We start from the raw sequence: 19,462 nt of genomic DNA, 5'->3' as shown, positions 1-19,462 counted from the left end.
ATAATTTTTGCTCCATATTTCTCATAAGCTACTTATCAACATCTCTTCTTTTGTAAATCCATTTTTTTTTATTGTTTTTTCCATAAATTATACAATATTCTGCTAATTGAGCTAAATTCACAGGGATATTTTTTTTTATTGTTAATCAACTATAGATAGATATGGTTCTTAATACAAATTATTATTTCTATTTTTTTTTGTTGTTAATTCTTTACATTTTTTCATGTTGTTTTTCTCATAAGCCACACACTCGTATAGAAACTGCTGTATGCCCCCTCGCTCTTTTTTTCTTCTTCCGTTTTTACCTTTCCTGTATTTCTCATTCACTCCGTCCCTCTCTCTCTCTCTCTCTCTCTCTCTCTCTCTCTGAGATCTCACCGGCGACGGCGGCCACCGGCGTCATTCTCGGTCTCTCTCTCTTACTCTGTTCTCTCTCACTAAACACACTCGGGGTTATCTCTGTCTCTATCAACATTACCCCATTCTCTCTCAATGACTACAAGTACTACTCACCATTCTCTCTCTTCCCAACTCTGAAACTTGCTTGTTATATTTCCTGTCTCTTCTCAGAGACTCTTCTAAACCATTTATTTCTCTCATTTTGCTTCTATTTTCATTTCATTTCCATTCTAAAACCAAATAAAACTACACCAAACAAGAAAGAAAAAAAACTCCATTTTCCTTTCGTTTCCTCAGATCTATAATCACCATTTTTCTCTATAGCCCAGATCTTTATTTATCACAAGTTACAAACTTTATTCCTATTGGTCATGAGTAAAGAAGAATTTTTGAAGATACAGGTACTCACTCCCATCACATTCTCCATCTTTCTTTATTTTTTTTTTGCTTTTATGTTTTGTACATTTCTAAATTTTGTTTTGTCTCATATATTATTTATTACTTATCCTAATTTTCTGTGTATATATGCAGAAATCTGTTCTAAAAGTGAACATACACTGTGATGGATGTAAACATAAAGTAAAGAAAATCTTACAGAAAATTGATGGTATGTTTGTATGCACTTAATATTATTGTGATTTATTTACAGAACCTTAATTATAGCTTTCAATTATTACTATTACTATCCAAAACAGTGCCTTAATTTTGAGAGTAAATGTTGAATATGGGTTTTGTAATGACAGGAGTATTTACAACTGAGATAGATGCAGAACAAGGGAAGGTCACAGTTTCAGGGAATGTGGACCCAAATGTTCTCATCAAGAAGCTTGCAAAATCTGGGAAACATGCTCAGTTATGGAGTGTTCCCAAACCAAACAACAACAACAATAATAATCAGAACAACCTTGTTAATCAGTTAAAGAACATGCAAATTGATAATGGCAAAGGTGGTGGAAATAACAACAACAAGGGTCAGAATCAAAACCAGAAGGGTAGTGGAAACAATAACCAGCCCAAAGGTGGTCAACAAATACAACTACAAGGACTAAATCCTCAGCAGCAGCAGCAACTTCAGCTTCAACAACAGTTACAACAACTTCAACAGATGAAAGGGTTTCAAGATCTAGCACAATTTAAAGGCATGAAGATGCCGCCGAATCAGAATGCTAAAGGTGTTAAATTTGATGTGCCTGAAGATGAGGATGATTTTAGTGATGATGAAATGGATGATTTTGATGACGACGAAGATGATGATGAAGATTTTGATGATGAGTTTGATGATGAAATGGTTGGGTTGCCACCTAATAAGATGAAACCCCCTTCTATGCCTATGGGGAATGGTGCTCACATGATGTTGAATGGTAATCATCCACAGCTTTTGACTGCTATGAAGGGTGGCAATTTTAACGGCGGCGGTGGTGGCGGAAACGGGCAGAAACCTGGTGGTGGAGGACCTGTTCCGGTTCAAATTCATGGCATGAATGGTGGAAATGGCAATGGAGGAAAGAAAAGTGGCGGTGGTGGACCTGTGCCGGTTCAAATGAATGGCGGAAATGGCAATGGAGGAAAGAAAGGTGGCGGTGGTGGTGGAGGAAATAATCAGAATCATGGTGGAGGTAACAAAATAGTGGTGGTTTGCAGGAGGCTAAAAATGGTGGTGGTGGAGGAAACAAGAATGGAGGGAATCATAATAGTAATAATCAAAATAACAATGGGGGTAAAAAGGGTATGTCGATACCAGTTGCTGGTGGTGGTGGTAATGTTCAAGCTATGAACAATGGATTTCAAAAAATGATGGGTGGCGGAGGTGGTCATCCTCACCCTGCTATGGATGGTGGAGGTAATAATGTGGGACCAATGAGTATGCCAATGAACCAAATGGGTGGTAACATTCCTGCTGTTCAAGGTCTACCGGCTGGCGGAGGATACTTTCAAGGTGGTGGTGGTCCAGGCGCGGAAATGATGTCGGGCAATCCTTATCAACAACAACAACAGCAACATCAGCAGCAACAACAACAGCAACAATTAATGGCTGCTGCAATGATGAATCAACAACGTGCTGCAATGGTGGAAAATGATCAAAGATTTCAGCAGCCAATGATGTACGCAAGGCCACCTCCTGCGGTGAATTACATATATCCTCCTTACCCTTATCCTCCTCCAGATCCTTACTCACATGCTTTCAGTGATGAGAACACTTCCAGTTGCAATATTATGTGATGTGATTAATCTAAACCAACAATGGTCATGGCGATGGTGATTGTTTAACTATAGTATCTACCCCTACCCTCTTTAATTTTATGCAATATATTATACCCAATGAAACATGAGTTTTTTAGTTCTGTTTTCAATTTTCTTTGATTTTGATCCCCTTTTCATCAATAGGGGGGTTTCTAATTACCATAGAGGAGTAGTTTATAGAAATATAATTATGATATTTACCAAGTTTATTATGTTCTTGGGTAGTACTATTATATAAAAAATATGTTTACATGTGTTTATATTTTGGGAATAGTAATAAACAAATTTAAGAAGGAAATCAATGTTATTGAGAATGGGATGAAAGAAATTCCCAGCTCTGTTTGCTCATTGTCTCTTGGAAATTTCAATGTTATCTCTTTACTCAGTGAGTGTGTCTAGTAGTATTAAATTATTATTGGCTTATCTTCTGGCATCTCATCTCATATGTAGACATTATTTCCTGTCTCCATTTGTTGCAATGTGAGACATCATGGATGTTTGTTTATGTGAAGTGATGCGGTGGCCACAGTGACTTGGGAAACTCAGCCATTTTGGGTTGGACCCCACCCAGTTGGATCTCTCTATTTCATTAACTAATGGATTTCAATTCACAATCCAAATCAAACCCAAACAGTGATTTTCAATCACATTTTGATAATAAATTGATTGTATTTATATGTCATTTTCTAATTTTAAGGTTATTAATTCCTATCAATTATTGTTCTGCATACTTTTATAGTAATACCAACCAGAGTACATAGTACACCAAAAAAATAACCATAGAGCATATAGCATTGAGAGAGTCATTAATGTGAATAGACTGTGCCCCATATGCATCATAGTAATTCATCATGTTGTGAACGTTTATCAAAAATAAAAATTAGGTCAAACGGTGTAGATAACATGTACAGAATTATTCTGGCAATTACTGTTGCCGCAAATGAATGTTGTGCAACAACTGATGGCAATAACTGTGGAATTATTATAGATGCAGATCAGATGTTAGCCACATAATAACACATCAAATAGAAGAGTTGACTGTTGATCCATCTGAGACAGGGCTAAACTCAATGCTTTAGTAAATATATTATTCCCAAACTTCGGTAACCGGAACCATAATGCTCTCAAAAAAAATAATATTGATTCTTGTTTTAAGCCTACTAAAAAAATTATTCAATTAGTTCGAAATTGTTAGGTTGGTTGTTTTCATCTAGATTTAAATCCGAAACCTCTTACTGGATGAGTTCGGTGGTGGGTATCACTTTATCTAAAGACAATAATATTAGTAAGTATTTTATTTAACTTATTTTATAGATAAATGTTAGTGGTTATGTTAGTTTAGAAGATCTAATTCAGAAGTTGTTCGTTCAAGCTACTTCAACGTTTCTTATATATCAACTGATCTATGTATGAGATTATAATTTAGAAATTTTGTTAAGAGAAGTGTTATTTGAACAACTAATTTGGTGATAATTTATTTGACAATCATATTGTACAAAGAAAAAAATAGTATTGACACGGAAACCATAATAATAGAGAGAGATAAAGTAAAAAGTAATTTAAATATGAGAAAGAAAGTTGTTATAAAAGTTGTCACTAAATAGATAAGGAAGTAACGCAAAATTGTAAAATTAAAGTTGTCAGTTTACTATCTTGTGAGTGGCAACAAAGAGGAGTGAGTGAAGAGTGAGAAGGTGTGTGTGGGGGGATGAGGTGAGGTTAACTAGTTTGACAAGGACAAGTTAACTACTTTTCTTATATTTTGAAAATCTAACGGCGTTGACACTTCACAAAGGAAGTGTATTGTCTTTTCAGCACAGAGTATCTCTCCAGATTTTTATATGCTATGTAGTAGTACCTATAAACAAATGAGAGGAGTGACAAGGGACCCACATATTATGCCACTCTGTTCTGTACAAGGTGATAATACTATTAACAATAATCATGTGGTTCGGTTGGGATGGGATAGGTGACATTATGATATGATGATATTGATAAGGCGCATCTCATCCATCCATCTATCTAATCAAAGTTTCCTTCTCTTGTGACAAGAATGTGGGTCTTGGTTTGGATCTCGGCTTAAATATGTATATAGTACTTGCAAATAGAGCTAATCTGAATTTTCGGGTGCGTTTGTTTTGCAAAAGAAGGGATGTTGGACACTACAATTGTCTAAGTTACAGTACAATTTTTTGTACTATACTGTGTTTGATAAATGGTACACAGAACAAGCAGTTGTGTACTGTACTTTGTTTGATATGTTAATGTACTGGACAAAATAATACAAAATTGACTGTAATATCCTTTATGATATAAAATGTTTGATTTGCACTGTGTAAAGTTTATAAAACAATTTTTTTAAAACTTTTCAACTATTTTAGTTATTATTATATTATAATAATATTATTGACACACTTGAAAATTATTTAAGCAATATAAATTTATTAATAAACCAAGAAAAACTACTTCGTAAGGGTGGGTAAATATCAAGAAAAAATATTTTGTATATTTCTAAAATTTGAAATAATTAAAACCAAATCATAAAAAATGCATAAAATTAATATCCAAATATAGGCTAAATAAACATGTTAACCAAGTTCAAGTCTAATGTTAATAAGATTCAAATAAGTCTTAACTAAAACATAAATTATAAATGCGACTTGTCTAACATGCATTCATATATCATCATCAAATTTGAACGCCTTGTCACATTCTCATAATCTTCCTCACGAAAGACATTCTTTGGGAACCTTCAACTCCCAAAAGAATTTTTCATACTGTTGGTTGTGAGAAAATTTGATTGCCAAGTCAATTTCTTCTTCATCAATTAATCCCAATTTCTTAATCTCTTCAACCAAGTCGGATTTTGAAGGATCCGGCTTCGAAGGATCTGAAAATTTGCCTATAGCTTTAGCAAAATCAGTTGACACAACTTCCATTTTACTGTTAAAACTCTCCAGAAAATTAGTGGCCAATTGAGCAAGTCGAGGTCGTTTAGAAGATGGTCCTGCAGAAATAGGTGAATCATCATATTGGTGCACTAACTCATCATTATCACTAACTTGGTTCTCAATTGTTTCATTTCCATTTCCATCATCAGCTCGGAAGCCATTTGCACGATCTTTGCCAAAAATACCTTGCAATCTCTCAAACTCTTTAAACTTTATCGACATGGTTGCCAACTTTGGGATGTTTCTACAAAAGCAAAACAAAATCATCAAATGAATAAAAAATCTAATAACAATCTGCAACCTATACACGCTACAAGTTAAATACCTCCAAATATTGAGATAAGACTTGACTGCTGTCACATTTAACACACTTTTTTGTGTCATCCCAACCAAGCCCACTAGTGTTCATCATGTCAACAACTTCATTAAGCTTTGTTGACCACCTTTTCATCTTGTTAACAATTTGCTTGGCATTGATAAGTATTCCTAGAATTTTATTTTTCATTCTCTTGCAAACTTCCTCATGAGTTTCAGTCTTGAATGTTCCATTCTGTCCTTTGTTTCCAGCAACCACCATCTCTTCTAATATAGTGAGTAAAGTTTCTTCTTCAATTGCATTCCAATTACGTCGGGCTCTAATGTTACTCATGGATTGTTCACTATTAATCCTACCCTCATTTTCCATTTCTAAATAGTAAAAAAAATCAAAAGGTTGTGACATTCACATATTAATAAGTTCAATAAGGATAATGACAATCACATATTAATAAGTTCACACTTCATTCATATCATGAAGAAAACAAAAACTAAATGAACATGACAATCACATTTTAGTAAGTTCACACTTCATTCATACCACAGAGAAAATAAAATCTAAAGAAAGATCCATATCCATAAAATACTTTATCTTTATTGCCTATGTCTATTCCTAAATTCTTTAAACATTTGTTGTGCATGTGCATCCCTCCCTTGAGTCCATTGGCTGCTGGGTTCAATAGTTTCCACTACATCAATGGGTTCCTCACCCACATGTAACTCATCTTCTGCTAATGGAGCAGATTCTTCTGGATCAGATGCCATGTGCATGCGGATGAAGTTATGCAATAAACCACAAGCAAGTATCATTTGACATTGTGTCCTAATGGGATAAAATGATGGACTTCTTAAAATAGCCCATCGTTTCTTCAATAGGCCAAAACATCTCTCTATTACATTCCTTGCCCGAGCATGCCTATAACACCTAAAACATTTGTTGCAAGACCACCTTTCCTCGTACGATATCTAGGTCTGTCAGAAGCACTTGGTGTAACTGCTATATAAGTTCCATCTAAAGCCCCTAAGCATCCCTAGAAAGTGTAATACATGATTCAAGGATAATTATATCACTTAACTACAATAATATGAGGTAGCTAGGTGCACATTTTTGTTATTGAGAAATGTATTACCTTAAACCACTTCCATCTTTCATCAGTGCAGTCTTGAGGTACTGGTTCAGGTTTGGCAAGTAAATCATTACATAACCTCAAAACTGCAGCCAACACTCTATGACAGTATTTGCTTATCGTTTGTCCTGATCTAGATAATCTAACTTGAATACTTCTATTTTTTGTGTGATGAGCGAGTACATTTAAAAATACAGCAACTTTCTCTTCAACTGTCACTTGTCTAAGTTTCACTAATCCTCCTCGTACCCTTAAAACCTCACAAAGATGTGCAAATGTATTTCTACACATTCTTAGTTCCCATATGCAATGAGAATCACTTGCATTGATGATAGAGTCCAAAATATCCCTCCTTGACTCATATCTAGTTAAAGCTCTTTCATTCAAAGATCTTCTCTCATATTCATCCCTCAAAATGAAATTCAAGAAAAAAAAACTAGCAGCATATATTGCCAAAATATGGATATACATCCTCCATAAAAGAAGATAATGAAAAACATGTTCATCATCCATTTCAACTACATAAAGAAAGACAATTAAAAAATTAAATATAAGAAAAAAATACTATATAAAATAAATGAATCAAAAAATACATTTTTAATTTATTTTTTACACATACATAAAATAGGAATAAAACAAAAATCAAAGAAAAGAATGTATGAAAGATGAATAAAAATAGGTGGCTTTTGAACTTTAACAAATACGTGATTCTCTATTGAAGGAACACACAATAAACATAAGACAAAAGTGAATGAAAAAGTAAGAGTAAACAAACATTGGCAAAAAAAATATTATTAAACAAAGAAAGCAGTAGCATGTGTAAAAGAGAAGTAGCAGGGTATGAGTATGACGTGAGAAGTGAGACGAAGAAAAAAGCATCGAAATTGTTACCTGACAAATAGAGAAGCAGCCGCAGTCTAAGTTAGCAGGAAGGACGTGAACAATGTTGTGAAGAAGTGAGATAGCGAGAAAACCTAAGATCCAAAGGATAAAAACGTCTTTTTGGGTTAGTAATCCGCTGGACAAAAAGTTGTCCCCCACTAAAGTGGTGGACAAAAAAGTGGTTACTTGTGAGTCCTTGATTATTTATTTTGTGTTGTCCTTTTTCGTTTTAATAAATCAAACGCGGTGCAAATATTTTTGTCCTGTCCAGTCCCTTAAATTTTAACAAAACAAACGCACCCTTAGTTCATATATTTACTAATCCTTTCAAAACCTCCATGCAATTACTAATCATTTACGTTTTGATTATAAACTCATTTGATTACTGATGTGGCATAGGATTACATAGGTGGCAGTGATGTGGCGTACGCTGAGTGGATTAGGACAGGGATGACTCAGCAAAAACCACATGAAATGACCATGTTGTCCACATGAAATTACATATAAGATGTTGTTGGATTCATCTCGATTAATATTATTACAGAGTCAATACACAAAAAGTCATTTTAAAAATTCATTTTAAAAGACTTTTTATGAAATTACATAAAAAGTCTTTTAAAATCTCACAGAATCAATACAATCTTACAGAATCTTTTAAAATCTTAAAGACTTATTTTATTAAAATAGTCTTTTAAAATCCTAATCAAATACAACCCTAAATAAGGACATAATCATCATTCTTCATATCATTTCAAAAACAGAAGCAAAGCAAATCTCAAGTTGATCCAATTCAAACTATAAAGCGTTTTGAGCTTTTATTTCATTGAAAAAAGATAGCAAATAATATTAAGCATGCAATTCAATTACTGGTTCAAATGTTTAATACTTAAAATTCAAGACTGAAAAGATAGACAAAAAAGCAGATTTCTGAAAAAGAAGGGAGTAATGAAACAGAGAGAACAACAAAATCTTGTCTGTAAATAAGGTTTGCAGTTTTGCATATATGAAACAGTTTGACATTCAGCTCAACGATCATATCCTCAAATTGCACAGACATAACAAACACATTTATATATTCAGAACATTATTACAACAAATTTCAAGAGATAGTATCTTTGAACTATAAATATAAATAAAAACTTTAAGATTCCACGATATTTTCCCAACTTTATAAGAAAAACACAACATGTGCTATTGCAAACTAAAACAAAACATGTCATTAAACATGCCTCAAAGAAACTATTGACACACATGTCTAAAGTAAAATTATAGTCTTCATAAAGAACAAGAAGTGATCCAATGTAAACAAAGGAGAAAGATAGGAACAGTGAAACTTACCTCCTCGATATTCCCATTTTACGGTGAACCAAAACATGTCCACCATTTCTTTTGGCTTCGTCGATGAAATCAAAACACTCATTGAAATGTTGTTTTAAGTTGGTAGTTTCTCTGTCAGCAACTTCCTCAAATTTCAACAAAAGTGTAACTTTAGTATGGATACAGTACCACATTCCTAAAAAACTTCAGACAAAATACATCACATACTAAGTTCATTCATAATTAGAGTGTAATCAATATAATCATAATCAACCTTTATTGGATCTCACTTGCAATCTTGCATTACTTGACACCACAAAATCAAAAGGAGCTCTTGAAGACTAGAATAAAAAAGAATAGGGTTAAATATGTTTTTGGTCCCTATAAATATTCTAACTTATCGCTCTAAATTTTTTTTTCGACTTTCGGTACCCAACAAATTTTACATCACAACTATATCATTCAAAATTTTGATTTTTTTTTTTTTTTTAACAAGGGATGAATTAACTATAAATTTTTATGATATTCTAAACATGTTAGGAGACTAAAACCAAAAGTTAAAACATCAATATGATCAAAAACACATTTAACTCAAAAGATTACAACTGCGTCAATATCAAAATCAATTCTGTGATCATACCATATAGAACTTTATAGATGAAATCTGCAAGATGTGCAGGTGGAAGTTTACAAGCCACGGTCAAAATGTGAGTAACATTCACATTTTTCAAACCAACCTTGTTCAATGCAGAATCAACCTAACCTAAAAACAAACCCTAGAGAAATAACCCTCATCATTATTACCAAAATTCATAAAAAATAGTCAAATTGAATCAGTAATTTATAATAACCTCATCAATTTCACAGGGAATATTGTCCACCATCACTAGAGGTTTTGTCAAAATTAATTGTCTTCGTATCTCCAACGATTGGCGGAATTGATTTATAGCTTCTAACGTTGCCGCCATTTCTTGATTCAGTGCTGATAATCAATTAGTTTACATAACCAATTGTAAGAAAGATGATCAAATTCTCACAAATACAAAGAATGAAGTGATTACAGTGCATTTCGTGTGAAAAAGTGATCACAAATATAGTGAAAGAATGCGATGTAAAGTTGATCGTGAGAAAAACTCACCAAGAAAGCGTTTATAGTTTTGCAGGTAGAATCTCTAATTATATTAGCTTTATAACTTTAACCTAATTTTTCCAGGATTGGTAAAACAATCACGAGCCCGATAAACCTTTTAAAGCCCATTAAATTATAGGTTAAAAAAAAAATCCTGTTTCAATAAAACAAATCCTTTATATTTTCTAAAAATGTTTTTTTTTTCTTTTTAAATATGTATTTGCAATTAGGGATCGTTTAAAAATTGTTCACCGTATTCGCTAATCCTTTCAAAATTTAATCATTTAAAATTTTGTCCCTCTCTCCACTTAATCACTGCCACGTCACTGATTAGCAAAAGATGATGTGAACTGACAAAAATACCCTTAAGACTTCAGCCAAAAGCAAATTGACCAAAGTGCCCCCAACTCTTTCTTCAATCCAAAAACACAATCCAACAATTCATCTTCATTCATCTCCAATCTGAAATTCAGTTCATATACCAATCATCACCGCCGCCATATAACCACACACACTCAAATTCATTTCTTTTCATTTCGTACCTTTTATTTATATTATCACACTTTTCCTTTTTCCTCTCTTTCTTATATATATAAACACCATTACTCCATATCTCATGTCACTATGTAATACATGAAATTCTCATTGTTTTCTTTCCTTCCACATGCTCGATCACTTTCATCCTCTTTGTTATTGTCGTCGCCTTCTCTGGTTCTGTTTCAACAGTCTCTCTTTTTGGATTTAATGTTTTGGAAGAGTTGAGGTTTTGATTATGAATTTTTCTTGTACTAAAATCTCAAGGTGTCAATGGCTCATTTTTTAGAATTGTAAAAAGGATTAGGAGGGGTTTTGATTATGAATTTTGGGAAAATTAATAGCTTCTTGAGTTTGTTCCAGGAAGAACAAGCTAAGCTATGCCGTTACAAATCAGAGACGGAATTTGCACCGCCGTTACAAGCTCCATTCAAGAGGTTTTCCCATGCCTCCATCCAGATCCGTCAGGGTTTCCCTCTTCACCTCACTGCCGGCGTTCTTCTCGGTATCGGTCTCTTCCGTCTCGCTAACGGCTCTGATTATCAACAAATCGCTAACCAATTCAACATCCTCGTTTCTGTCGCTAAATTCTGCGTCAAACAGCTTTATAGAGTCCTTTGTACCAATTTCCGCTTTTGAATTTCTCTGCAAATTATTAACTCACCTCAATTCTCAATTTCATTGTACATTCACATTTCAACCAAAATTTAATAACCATTTGGGAGTGAGGGTTTACGTGAGGGAAGGGAAGAAGGAGGGGTAGAAGAAAGCAAAAGGAAAAGGAAAAGGGAGTAGATAACACAGATGGATTGAAATGAATGGTTTAAAAGGAAAAGGAAAGGGATAAGGAAAACTGAGTTGTAGTTTATATTCATTGAAGTTAAAACAAAAAAATTGGGTTTAAAAGATGAATTGTTGGATTGTGGTAGAGATGAAGATATAAGGGTAAATGTGTCATTTTGCGTTTGGCTAAGACCCTCAGGGGTATTTTTGTCAGTTCAAGCCAAAATTTGTTGAATTAGACTGTCACGTCAGCTAATCAGTGATGTGACAGTGATTAAGTGGGGATAGGAACGAAATTTTAAATGATTAAATTTTGCAAGGATTGACGAATACAGAGACCAATTTTTAAACGACCCCTAATTGCAAGGATCAAATACATATTTAAGCCTTTTTTTTTTTAATTTACTCAAAAATAATAAAAGTTATTCTAAACTCATTTATTATAAGTAAATTTTTTTTTGACATTAACTAATGTAAAAAAATGATTTTTACGAGAAGCTATTTGAAATAGCTTTTTATTTTAGTGATTTTTTAAAAAATGTATCATCCAAAAATAGTTATAACAAAACGATCAAATTTTTAGAATGACATTTTAATTTTTTTTTATTGAAACGATGTTACACAATTATAGAAAGAAAATGTTCCACAATAAAAATCAATTTAAAAAAAAGTTATAACAAACTTGCTCTTAATCTCTTATGTCAAATGGGGTGAGTTGACGTTTTGAACTTGGTCGTTCAAATTGAGTTGTCTCATTTAACTAAATGAAAAAGTAGGGATCGAGCAGAGTTGGTTGGCCCGCAAAGTAATTTTAAGATTTTTTTTCCTATATCTTTTTTAATATATTTCCTTTTTCAGAAAACCTTGCACCAAGTTAAAAAAAAATACATATTCAAGAGCCAAAAATACATGAATTAAATATAATTTTTTAAACGCCAAAAACATAAAAATTCATATTTAATTCATTCATCGTTAAAAAAATTAAAATTTTGCGATAGAGACTATTAAGTCAGACTAATAATGCCAAATTAAAGGTAAAGTATACATATTAGTATGACTATTGACTTCCCTCAAGGCTAAAACTAATGAACACATGAATGTGAGTCCAAGCTTGAAAATAAGTGTGACAAGGCATCGGATCCAATGTCTTTGCTGCAAGCCGAGAAGAGATGAAAGAATATGAAGAATATGAAATAGTTTTAGTTGAAGCTTTACGCGAACAATATGACAGTCGAGCTCTATGTGTTTGGTTCTCTCCAGGAAGGATGAATTGGCAGCAATATGTCTTGCGGCGGATTGATTGTCACAGTATAACATGGCTGGTTTGATGAAAGTAAATTTGAGGTCATTGAGAAGATATGTTAACCATTTGATCTCACAAATTGTTGATTATATGGATCGATAGATTTTGAAATTGTACCTTTTTTTTTTAAGATTTCCAGCATATGAGTGAGTCGCCTAAGAAGATGCAAAAATAACTGATTGATTTTCAAGTGTCTAGGCAGCTTGATCAATCTAATCTGAGTCACAAAATGCTTTGATCTGAATCTAAGATGGAAAAAATATTCATTGTGATGGAGAGATTTTTAGGTATAGTATTTGAATGGCTGCTTGTGGATGTTGTGCTGTACTCTGATGGAACTTTTTTGCTTCAATACTCTATCCTAAGAGACCCTTTATCAGTATTTGCTCTTAACTCTAATATATTTTTCTTGCTTAAACTCAGATACTTTATCCTAATTAAGTGACTCTTTATCAGTACTTGCTCTTATCTTTGATGGAATTTTCTTGCTTAAATTTCAGATACTCCATCCTAAGTGACCCTTAATCCAAAACCCTCATCACATTGATCTCTCAAACAAATTCCTCAACGGTTCATTACAAAAACTCTATCTTCAACTACAAATCATTTCTATCTCCACCAACCGCATCTCAGGTAAACTACTTGACTTGATTGGTTTATCAATAAACCTTCAAATTTTCAACATTTCCACAAGTCCACTATATCACACATAGTCTGTACCAACTTAAATTTCACAAACACAATTAATCACATGCAAAATATATCAATTAGCAAGTGTAATTTACTCCAATTTTCAATTTCTTATGTCAGTGTTGAGGGAGGCCTTGTGTGTTACTTTAAAGGTTTAATTATACTTTTGGTCCTCGTGTTTTGGTCTACTCACGAAACTGGTCTTGCCCTTTTAAAACAGAACAAAACGGTCCTTCAATTATCACTTTTGTTGCATTTTTCGTCCTACCTCCTATTTTCAAACTCCATAAACACAGAGAAATGACAGTTTTAGGCGGTTTTAGACCTACCCCTTGCTCAACCATGAAATCAACAAGGAATAAAACATGTGGGCACAAGGAATCTATTCTATTCAGCACACTAACCAAAAAAACCCTAATTTCAAATTAAGGTTTTTTTGGTTAGTGTGCTGAATAAAGTGGATTATTTGTATCCACATGCTTTATTTCTTGTTTATTTCAAGGTTGAGCATAGGGGGTAGATCTAAAACTGTCATTTCTCTGCATTTTTGGAGAATAAAATGGGGGTAGGACGAAAAATGCAACAAAAATGATAATTGAAGGACCGTTTTGTTCTGTTTTAAAAGGGCAGAGCCAGTTTCATGAGTAGGTCAAAACACGAGAACCAAAAGTGTAATTAAGCCTGCTTTAAATTGTTTATCAAAAATAAAATGTTAGAACATCCACACACATGTATATATTTACGGTAAGTATAAAAAGGTTACATTATCGATCAATAATAATCGTTAAATTATTACAAATTTTTGATCATTACTTTTTGTAAGTTCACATATTTGATTGGTTGTCATCTGTTGGCATTAATACATTTTACACTTATACTGAATAGAAATTAAATTATTAATATTTAGAAGACATAACTCAATTGACAATATCGATATTATTAGATAGAATATTATAGTTACTCAAGATCCATTTTTTTTCCATGGAACTTGTCACTTCGTGTTTCTGTTTAGACACTAACGCGTGATATAAGAAAAATAAAATAAAATAAAGTCAAACAAAACATGAGGTTAAAATTCTAAACTAGATACATATATATTTTTTTTCTTTCTTATATTCGATATTATTTTTTTAAGGGTAATATTTGATATCATATTGAGTATAAATGAAATGCAAGTCATATTGTATTTAACATAACAATTTCGATATTCTTTTATATTTGAGTTAAGACTTATGGACATATATTGTTTTATAGTTTTAAATTTAATGTTAATATTCTGTAAATACCTTTCAACAAAATAAAATAAGTTTTATACAGAATTGTGCATAAAAAAGTAAAATAAATTTACCGCTATTTTTAATTAATTTATGGATAATGTTTCATGAACACCCTTTCCTCTATACACACATTGTACCACTTCCATGTGAGAGTGTTTGAGAGACACAAAAGATAAGTTTCTTATGTGTGTAGGGAACACATGAACACATGTCACAATTATATGTGGATGTACAAGTGGTATATGCCACCTAAAGTGGTTTATGTATCACTACCCTTTATTTATCTATAAGTTCATATGGAGTACTCTACCGAAGATAATGGATTTCCGTGAAATTTACAAGAAGTAACAATATGGAACAATATGGAGTACACTCTTTTTTTTTAGGAAAGAAGGAATTAACACTTGTTAGGTTGGTTTGCAAAGGAGTCAACACTTGGTTTGTTTACAAGAATTAACACTTGGTTTGTTTGCAATTTTGCGTAGACCTTGTTTCTAGGCGAATCCTTGTTATTTAACGCGTCTTATTGTTAGTTTTTTTTTTTTTTTTTAATGAAATTATGTAAGTTTCTTGTCGATTGATAAAAGTCAAGATCGACTCCTTGAGAAAATACATATTTAACGGTAATTTAATTGACCAAAAGTCAATTTGTAATCTAATAGTGATGGGAATCTCCATATCACATTAATGAATTAGCATCTCTTGACCCATTCAAAATTTGGGATGAATATTATCTTTAATTTATTATTATTTTATGAGTTTTTTTTAAGGAATTTTATGAGTTGTGTACTTGTTAAGGATTTCACAAATATCAAGTATTTTTTTTTTTATAAATAGTTTAGTGGTTAATCACCTAAGATAAATAAGTGTGATGTTTGGGGTTTGAACCCGACTTATGCATACAACAATGTGGTGTACATGTCAACTTATTTATTTAAGGACCAACAATATGCATATTAGAAGAGTCTTACTAACCAGTGCCCTCAGAACAATGATTAAGCAAACTATAAATAAAAAATTTGTATAGAAAATATAAGTTTTGATTTTTTTTTATCATAATTACACAATTTTTTTATAAAAAGTTACTTGTTTTGGTTGCTTAATCAATATCCTGAGAGCAATGTTTAACATTCTCCATAAATAAATGTTGCTATGTTGTACCTCCCTTGGAACAGAGATATTATCAACCTCCTCCTCATTGTTTAATACATTTCCCACAAACTCATAAATTTTAACTCTTTTAGACCTTAGTATATTCTAATATAGAGAAAATTTCCCACAAAAGTTTTATTGTAACCTGCAACATTGTTTGGTATGGTTGCAGGTGGTATGATAAGTTGATAACTACATCAACCTTCTCAACATTTAAGGCAGTAAGCTTAACAACATGCTGCACTTTGGGAAAAATTTAATACTTGCAAATCTTAAAAGAGTGTTCATTAATCTTAGAGAATTGTTTTTCTCAAATTCATTGTTTCTTAAAAAACACACGAAAATGACCAAAACTAATTATAACTAAAAAATCGACAGTAGTTAACTACCGTTGAGTTTTTTGGTCATTTTCATATGTTTCTATGAAACACTTGATGTGAAAAAAGCATCACTCTTAATCTTACATGAGTTACAAAAGGTTGGAAGTTTATAATACTCAACATCCACATAAAAATTAAAACATTTCCTACAAACAACAATTTTTCCTTGCATATCTAAAGTGAGATCAACCTCTGTTAGAACTCTGTCAAAATGACCAAAAGTTCTCTTCCTATTTTTCTCATGAGAGTTAAAGGAGTGCCCAGAACCCTGCAATTTTAAACAATATTTTTGGTTGCCAATATTCTAGGACAAAACCTTGGTGTATCCTTCAAAATTGTTTTATTGAAAAGAAAAGTTAAATTGATAGTCCGTTAGTTACATATAAATCGTTATAATTTTTATAAAAATGAAAATCAGAAGCAAAAACATCTACTTTTTCTTTCAAATGAGAATTAATTTTGAGTACTTTACTTAATTATGAAACTAATTTTTTTTATTAGAAAGTGCAAACAATCAAATCTTGAATACCATTGACATTTATAAAGTTTACTTAGTTTTACTTTAAATATTGTAGTTCACAAGGCGTTCAAATACTTCAAACTTAAGTTTTAGAATTTTTGGTATACTGCTTATAAATAAACCTGCATTGTTCAATAAGTTTTCACGCATGCACGTTGCATTTCTTAACTATTACGGTTAAATGAAAGGTTTTAAACAAAAAAATTAAGAATTAAATTTATAGTTTCATTTCAATGTATAATGGACACATAATACCTTTATTTTATTTTTCAGTAGTCTTTCATCATTATTCCCAACATTTTGATAGGATTTAAATAAGTTAATGTAATTTCTACTGTACTTTAGTAGTAGTGAGTCCAGTTTTTATTTTTTTATATATATTTTGATCATATTAATTATATTGTTTTATTCGAAATATGTGGGGGAAGGAACGTGAAGATTACTTGAATAAATAGCTATATACTAGTGTTTCACCAAAAAAACAGCTATATTGAGTAATTTACTACTACCATATTGTCACATGCTGACAAAATTGTTTAATGAGTGTAGATCTCTATCACATTTCTATATAATAGCCACAATCCATCGTTGAAAAACAACGAACATAATTATTTTCACAATGGCCACTTCTTTTACCCTCCACTTGTTCCTCCTTTCACTATCTCTTCTTTCACTCTTATCTTCATCAGTTGCATTAACGAAGTCCCATATACCTAAACCCAACACCTTTGTGCTTCCCATTGCAAAAGACCCAAAAACCCTTCAATACTCAACTAGTATTAAATTGGGAACCCCTGCAGTGCCCTTAGATCTTGTCATTGATATAAGGGAGCGTTTCCTATGGTTTGAATGTGATGATTCCTACAATTCCACAACTTACAACCCAATCCAATGTGGTACAAAGAAATGCAAACAAGCTAGAGGCACGGGTTGCATTGATTGTACCAATCATCCTTTCAAAACCGGGTGCACAAACAACACTTGTGGTGTCGAACCTTTCAACCCGTTCGGTGGATTCTTCGTGAGTGGAGACGTAGGAGAGGATATCTTATCCTTCCCACGTGTCACTAGCGATGGCCGAAGAGTTACCAACGTACGCGTGCCACGTTTCATCTCATCATGTGTGTACCCAGATAAATTTGGTGTTCAAGGCTTTCTTGAAGGTCTAAGCAAGGGTAAAAAAGGAGTGTTAGGCCTTGCTAGAACTCTTATTTCTTTACCAACACAAATCGCAACTAGATTTAAACTCGACCGGAAGTTTACATTATGTTTACCTTCAACTTCACAAAAGAATGGGCTTGGGCCTGGGAGTCTCTTTGTTGGTGGGGGTCCATATAATTTGGGCTCTAATAAAGATGATGCTTCAAAATTTCTTAAATACACCCCTCTTATTACTAACCGTCGCAGCACCGGTCCTATATTTGATAACTTTCCTTCAACCGAGTACTTTATTAAGGTGAAGTCAATTAAGGTAGACAACAACGTTGTCAATTTTAATACCACGTTACTTTCTATTAACAAACTAGGAGAAGGTGGTACCAAACTCAGCACCGTGATTCCTCACACAACATTACACACTTCAATATATAATCCACTTTTGAATGCTTTTGTGAAGAAAGCTGAAATTAGAAAGATTAAGAGAGTGAAAGCTGTTGCACCATTTGGAGCATGTTTTGATTCAAGAACAATTAGCAAGAGTGTTAATGGACCAAATGTGCCAACAATTGATTTGGTCTTGAAGGGGGGTGTTGAATGGAGAATCTTTGGTGCTAATTCAATGGTTAAGGTTAATGAAAATGTGTTATGTCTTGGATTTGTTGATGCGGGTTCTGAGGAAGTGGGACCATCAGCAACTTCAATTATTATTGGTGGGCATCAATTGGAGGATAATCTTGTGGAGTTTGATCTTGTTTCCTCAAAACTTGGCTTTAGCTCCTCACTTTTACTCAACAAAGCAAGTTGTTCCCACTTTAGGGGATTTTAAGATTTGACTTTTCGTCTAATTTCATAAACCTAATGTATGGAAATAAGTGTTTAGTTTACACTCATGTAGTAGTCATCTACATCTATCAATGTGTCTAGAGTTTGTTTGGCAAAAACTCGTTGTAATTCCAAATATGTATTATATTTATATAAAAAAAAAATCTACTATTGAATTTAATATTACCATTCGAAACATCTTCAGTAGTCTACATAAACTGTGTCGAGGGAAAAATAAAATAAAATAAAACAGTGTAAATAAACTAGTTTCATGCTAAAATTCGATGAAATACAACATCATTTGCTTTTCCAAAAAAAATAAAAATGCAACATCACTTCTTTAAGTTGTTTTTAACAAATAAATTCCTTGTTCAAATCCTTCGTTTGGATTTTTTGTTTGTTCATATGCATCTCACTTTAAAGTGTCTACCAATCTCCATTTTCGTAAATGACATGGCTAGAAGTGGTTTTAAAACCAAATT

General features: G+C 32.6%; 4 protein-coding genes across 6 annotated transcripts; 3 read left to right on the top strand and 1 right to left on the bottom strand.

Moving 5' to 3' along the window:
• The first annotated feature begins 277 nt into the window (after positions 1 to 277).
• On the top strand, positions 278 to 2,844 carry LOC25493995 (heavy metal-associated isoprenylated plant protein 32). The gene is made up of 3 exons (XM_013602704.3): positions 278 to 800; positions 931 to 1,006; positions 1,143 to 2,844. Exons 1-3 carry the CDS (start codon positions 771 to 773, stop codon positions 2,171 to 2,173), a joined length of 1,137 nt encoding a protein of 378 aa, XP_013458158.2. The 5' UTR covers positions 278 to 770; the 3' UTR covers positions 2,174 to 2,844.
• Positions 2,172 to 2,938, top strand: LOC120580167 (heavy metal-associated isoprenylated plant protein 32). The gene has a single exon (XM_039833536.1). It carries the CDS (start codon positions 2,191 to 2,193, stop codon positions 2,617 to 2,619), a length of 429 nt encoding a protein of 142 aa, XP_039689470.1. The 5' UTR covers positions 2,172 to 2,190; the 3' UTR covers positions 2,620 to 2,938.
• A 2,465-nt stretch (positions 2,939 to 5,403) lies between these two features.
• On the bottom strand, positions 5,404 to 10,453 carry LOC120580019 (uncharacterized). Of its 3 annotated transcripts, none has more exons than XR_005645634.1 (7): positions 10,371 to 10,453; positions 10,084 to 10,214; positions 9,873 to 10,008; positions 9,254 to 9,378; positions 7,925 to 8,007; positions 5,917 to 6,278; positions 5,404 to 5,835 (listed from the first exon to the last, which is right to left on the bottom strand). XR_005645634.1 is itself a non-coding variant. In XM_039832897.1 (4 exons), the coding sequence occupies exons 3-4, from the start codon at positions 7,544 to 7,546 to the stop codon at positions 6,800 to 6,802; spliced, it is 648 nt and encodes a 215-aa protein (XP_039688831.1). In that variant the 5' UTR covers positions 7,547 to 8,007; positions 9,254 to 9,374; positions 9,873 to 10,065; the 3' UTR covers positions 6,293 to 6,799. The 3 variants fall into 3 exon arrangements, 1 of the variants encoding a protein (XP_039688831.1); XR_005645633.1 differs by having other exon boundaries at positions 9,254 to 9,374; positions 10,371 to 10,452; XM_039832897.1 differs by lacking the exons at positions 5,404 to 5,835; positions 5,917 to 6,278; positions 10,084 to 10,214; positions 10,371 to 10,453 and adding an exon at positions 6,293 to 6,937 and having other exon boundaries at positions 7,037 to 8,007; positions 9,254 to 9,374; positions 9,873 to 10,065.
• A 7,127-nt stretch (positions 10,454 to 17,580) lies between these two features.
• LOC25493992 (probable aspartic proteinase GIP2) lies at positions 17,581 to 19,178 on the top strand. Its single transcript, XM_013602701.3, has one exon. The coding sequence runs from the start codon at positions 17,620 to 17,622 to the stop codon at positions 18,982 to 18,984; it is 1,365 nt and encodes a 454-aa protein (XP_013458155.1). The 5' UTR covers positions 17,581 to 17,619; the 3' UTR covers positions 18,985 to 19,178.
• The last annotated feature ends 284 nt before the right edge of the window (positions 19,179 to 19,462 follow it).

Source organism: Medicago truncatula, chromosome 4, assembly GCF_003473485.1.
Source record: "Medicago truncatula cultivar Jemalong A17 chromosome 4, MtrunA17r5.0-ANR, whole genome shotgun sequence".
NCBI classification, from domain to species: domain Eukaryota; kingdom Viridiplantae; phylum Streptophyta; class Magnoliopsida; order Fabales; family Fabaceae; genus Medicago; species Medicago truncatula.
This window is presented reverse-complemented; position numbering and strand designations above follow the sequence as displayed.

Excerpts from the sequence above, each read along its gene's own strand:
- LOC25493992 (XM_013602701.3), top strand. The coding sequence starts at position 17,620 with ATGGCCACTTCTTTTACCCTCCACTTGTTCCTCCTTTCACTATCTCTT.
- LOC120580019 (XM_039832897.1), bottom strand. The coding sequence starts at position 7,546 with ATGGATGATGAACATGTTTTTCATTATCTTCTTTTATGGAGGATGTAT. Across the intron at positions 6,938-7,036 it reads AAAGATGGAAGTGGTTTAAG|GGATGCTTAGGGGCTTTAGA; the intron begins GTAATACATTTC and ends TACACTTTCTAG.
- LOC120580167 (XM_039833536.1), top strand. The coding sequence starts at position 2,191 with ATGATGGGTGGCGGAGGTGGTCATCCTCACCCTGCTATGGATGGTGGA.
- LOC25493995 (XM_013602704.3), top strand. The coding sequence starts at position 771 with ATGAGTAAAGAAGAATTTTTGAAGATACAG. Across the intron at positions 801-930 it reads AAGAATTTTTGAAGATACAG|AAATCTGTTCTAAAAGTGAA; the intron begins GTACTCACTCCC and ends GTATATATGCAG. Across the intron at positions 1,007-1,142 it reads AATCTTACAGAAAATTGATG|GAGTATTTACAACTGAGATA; the intron begins GTATGTTTGTAT and ends TTGTAATGACAG.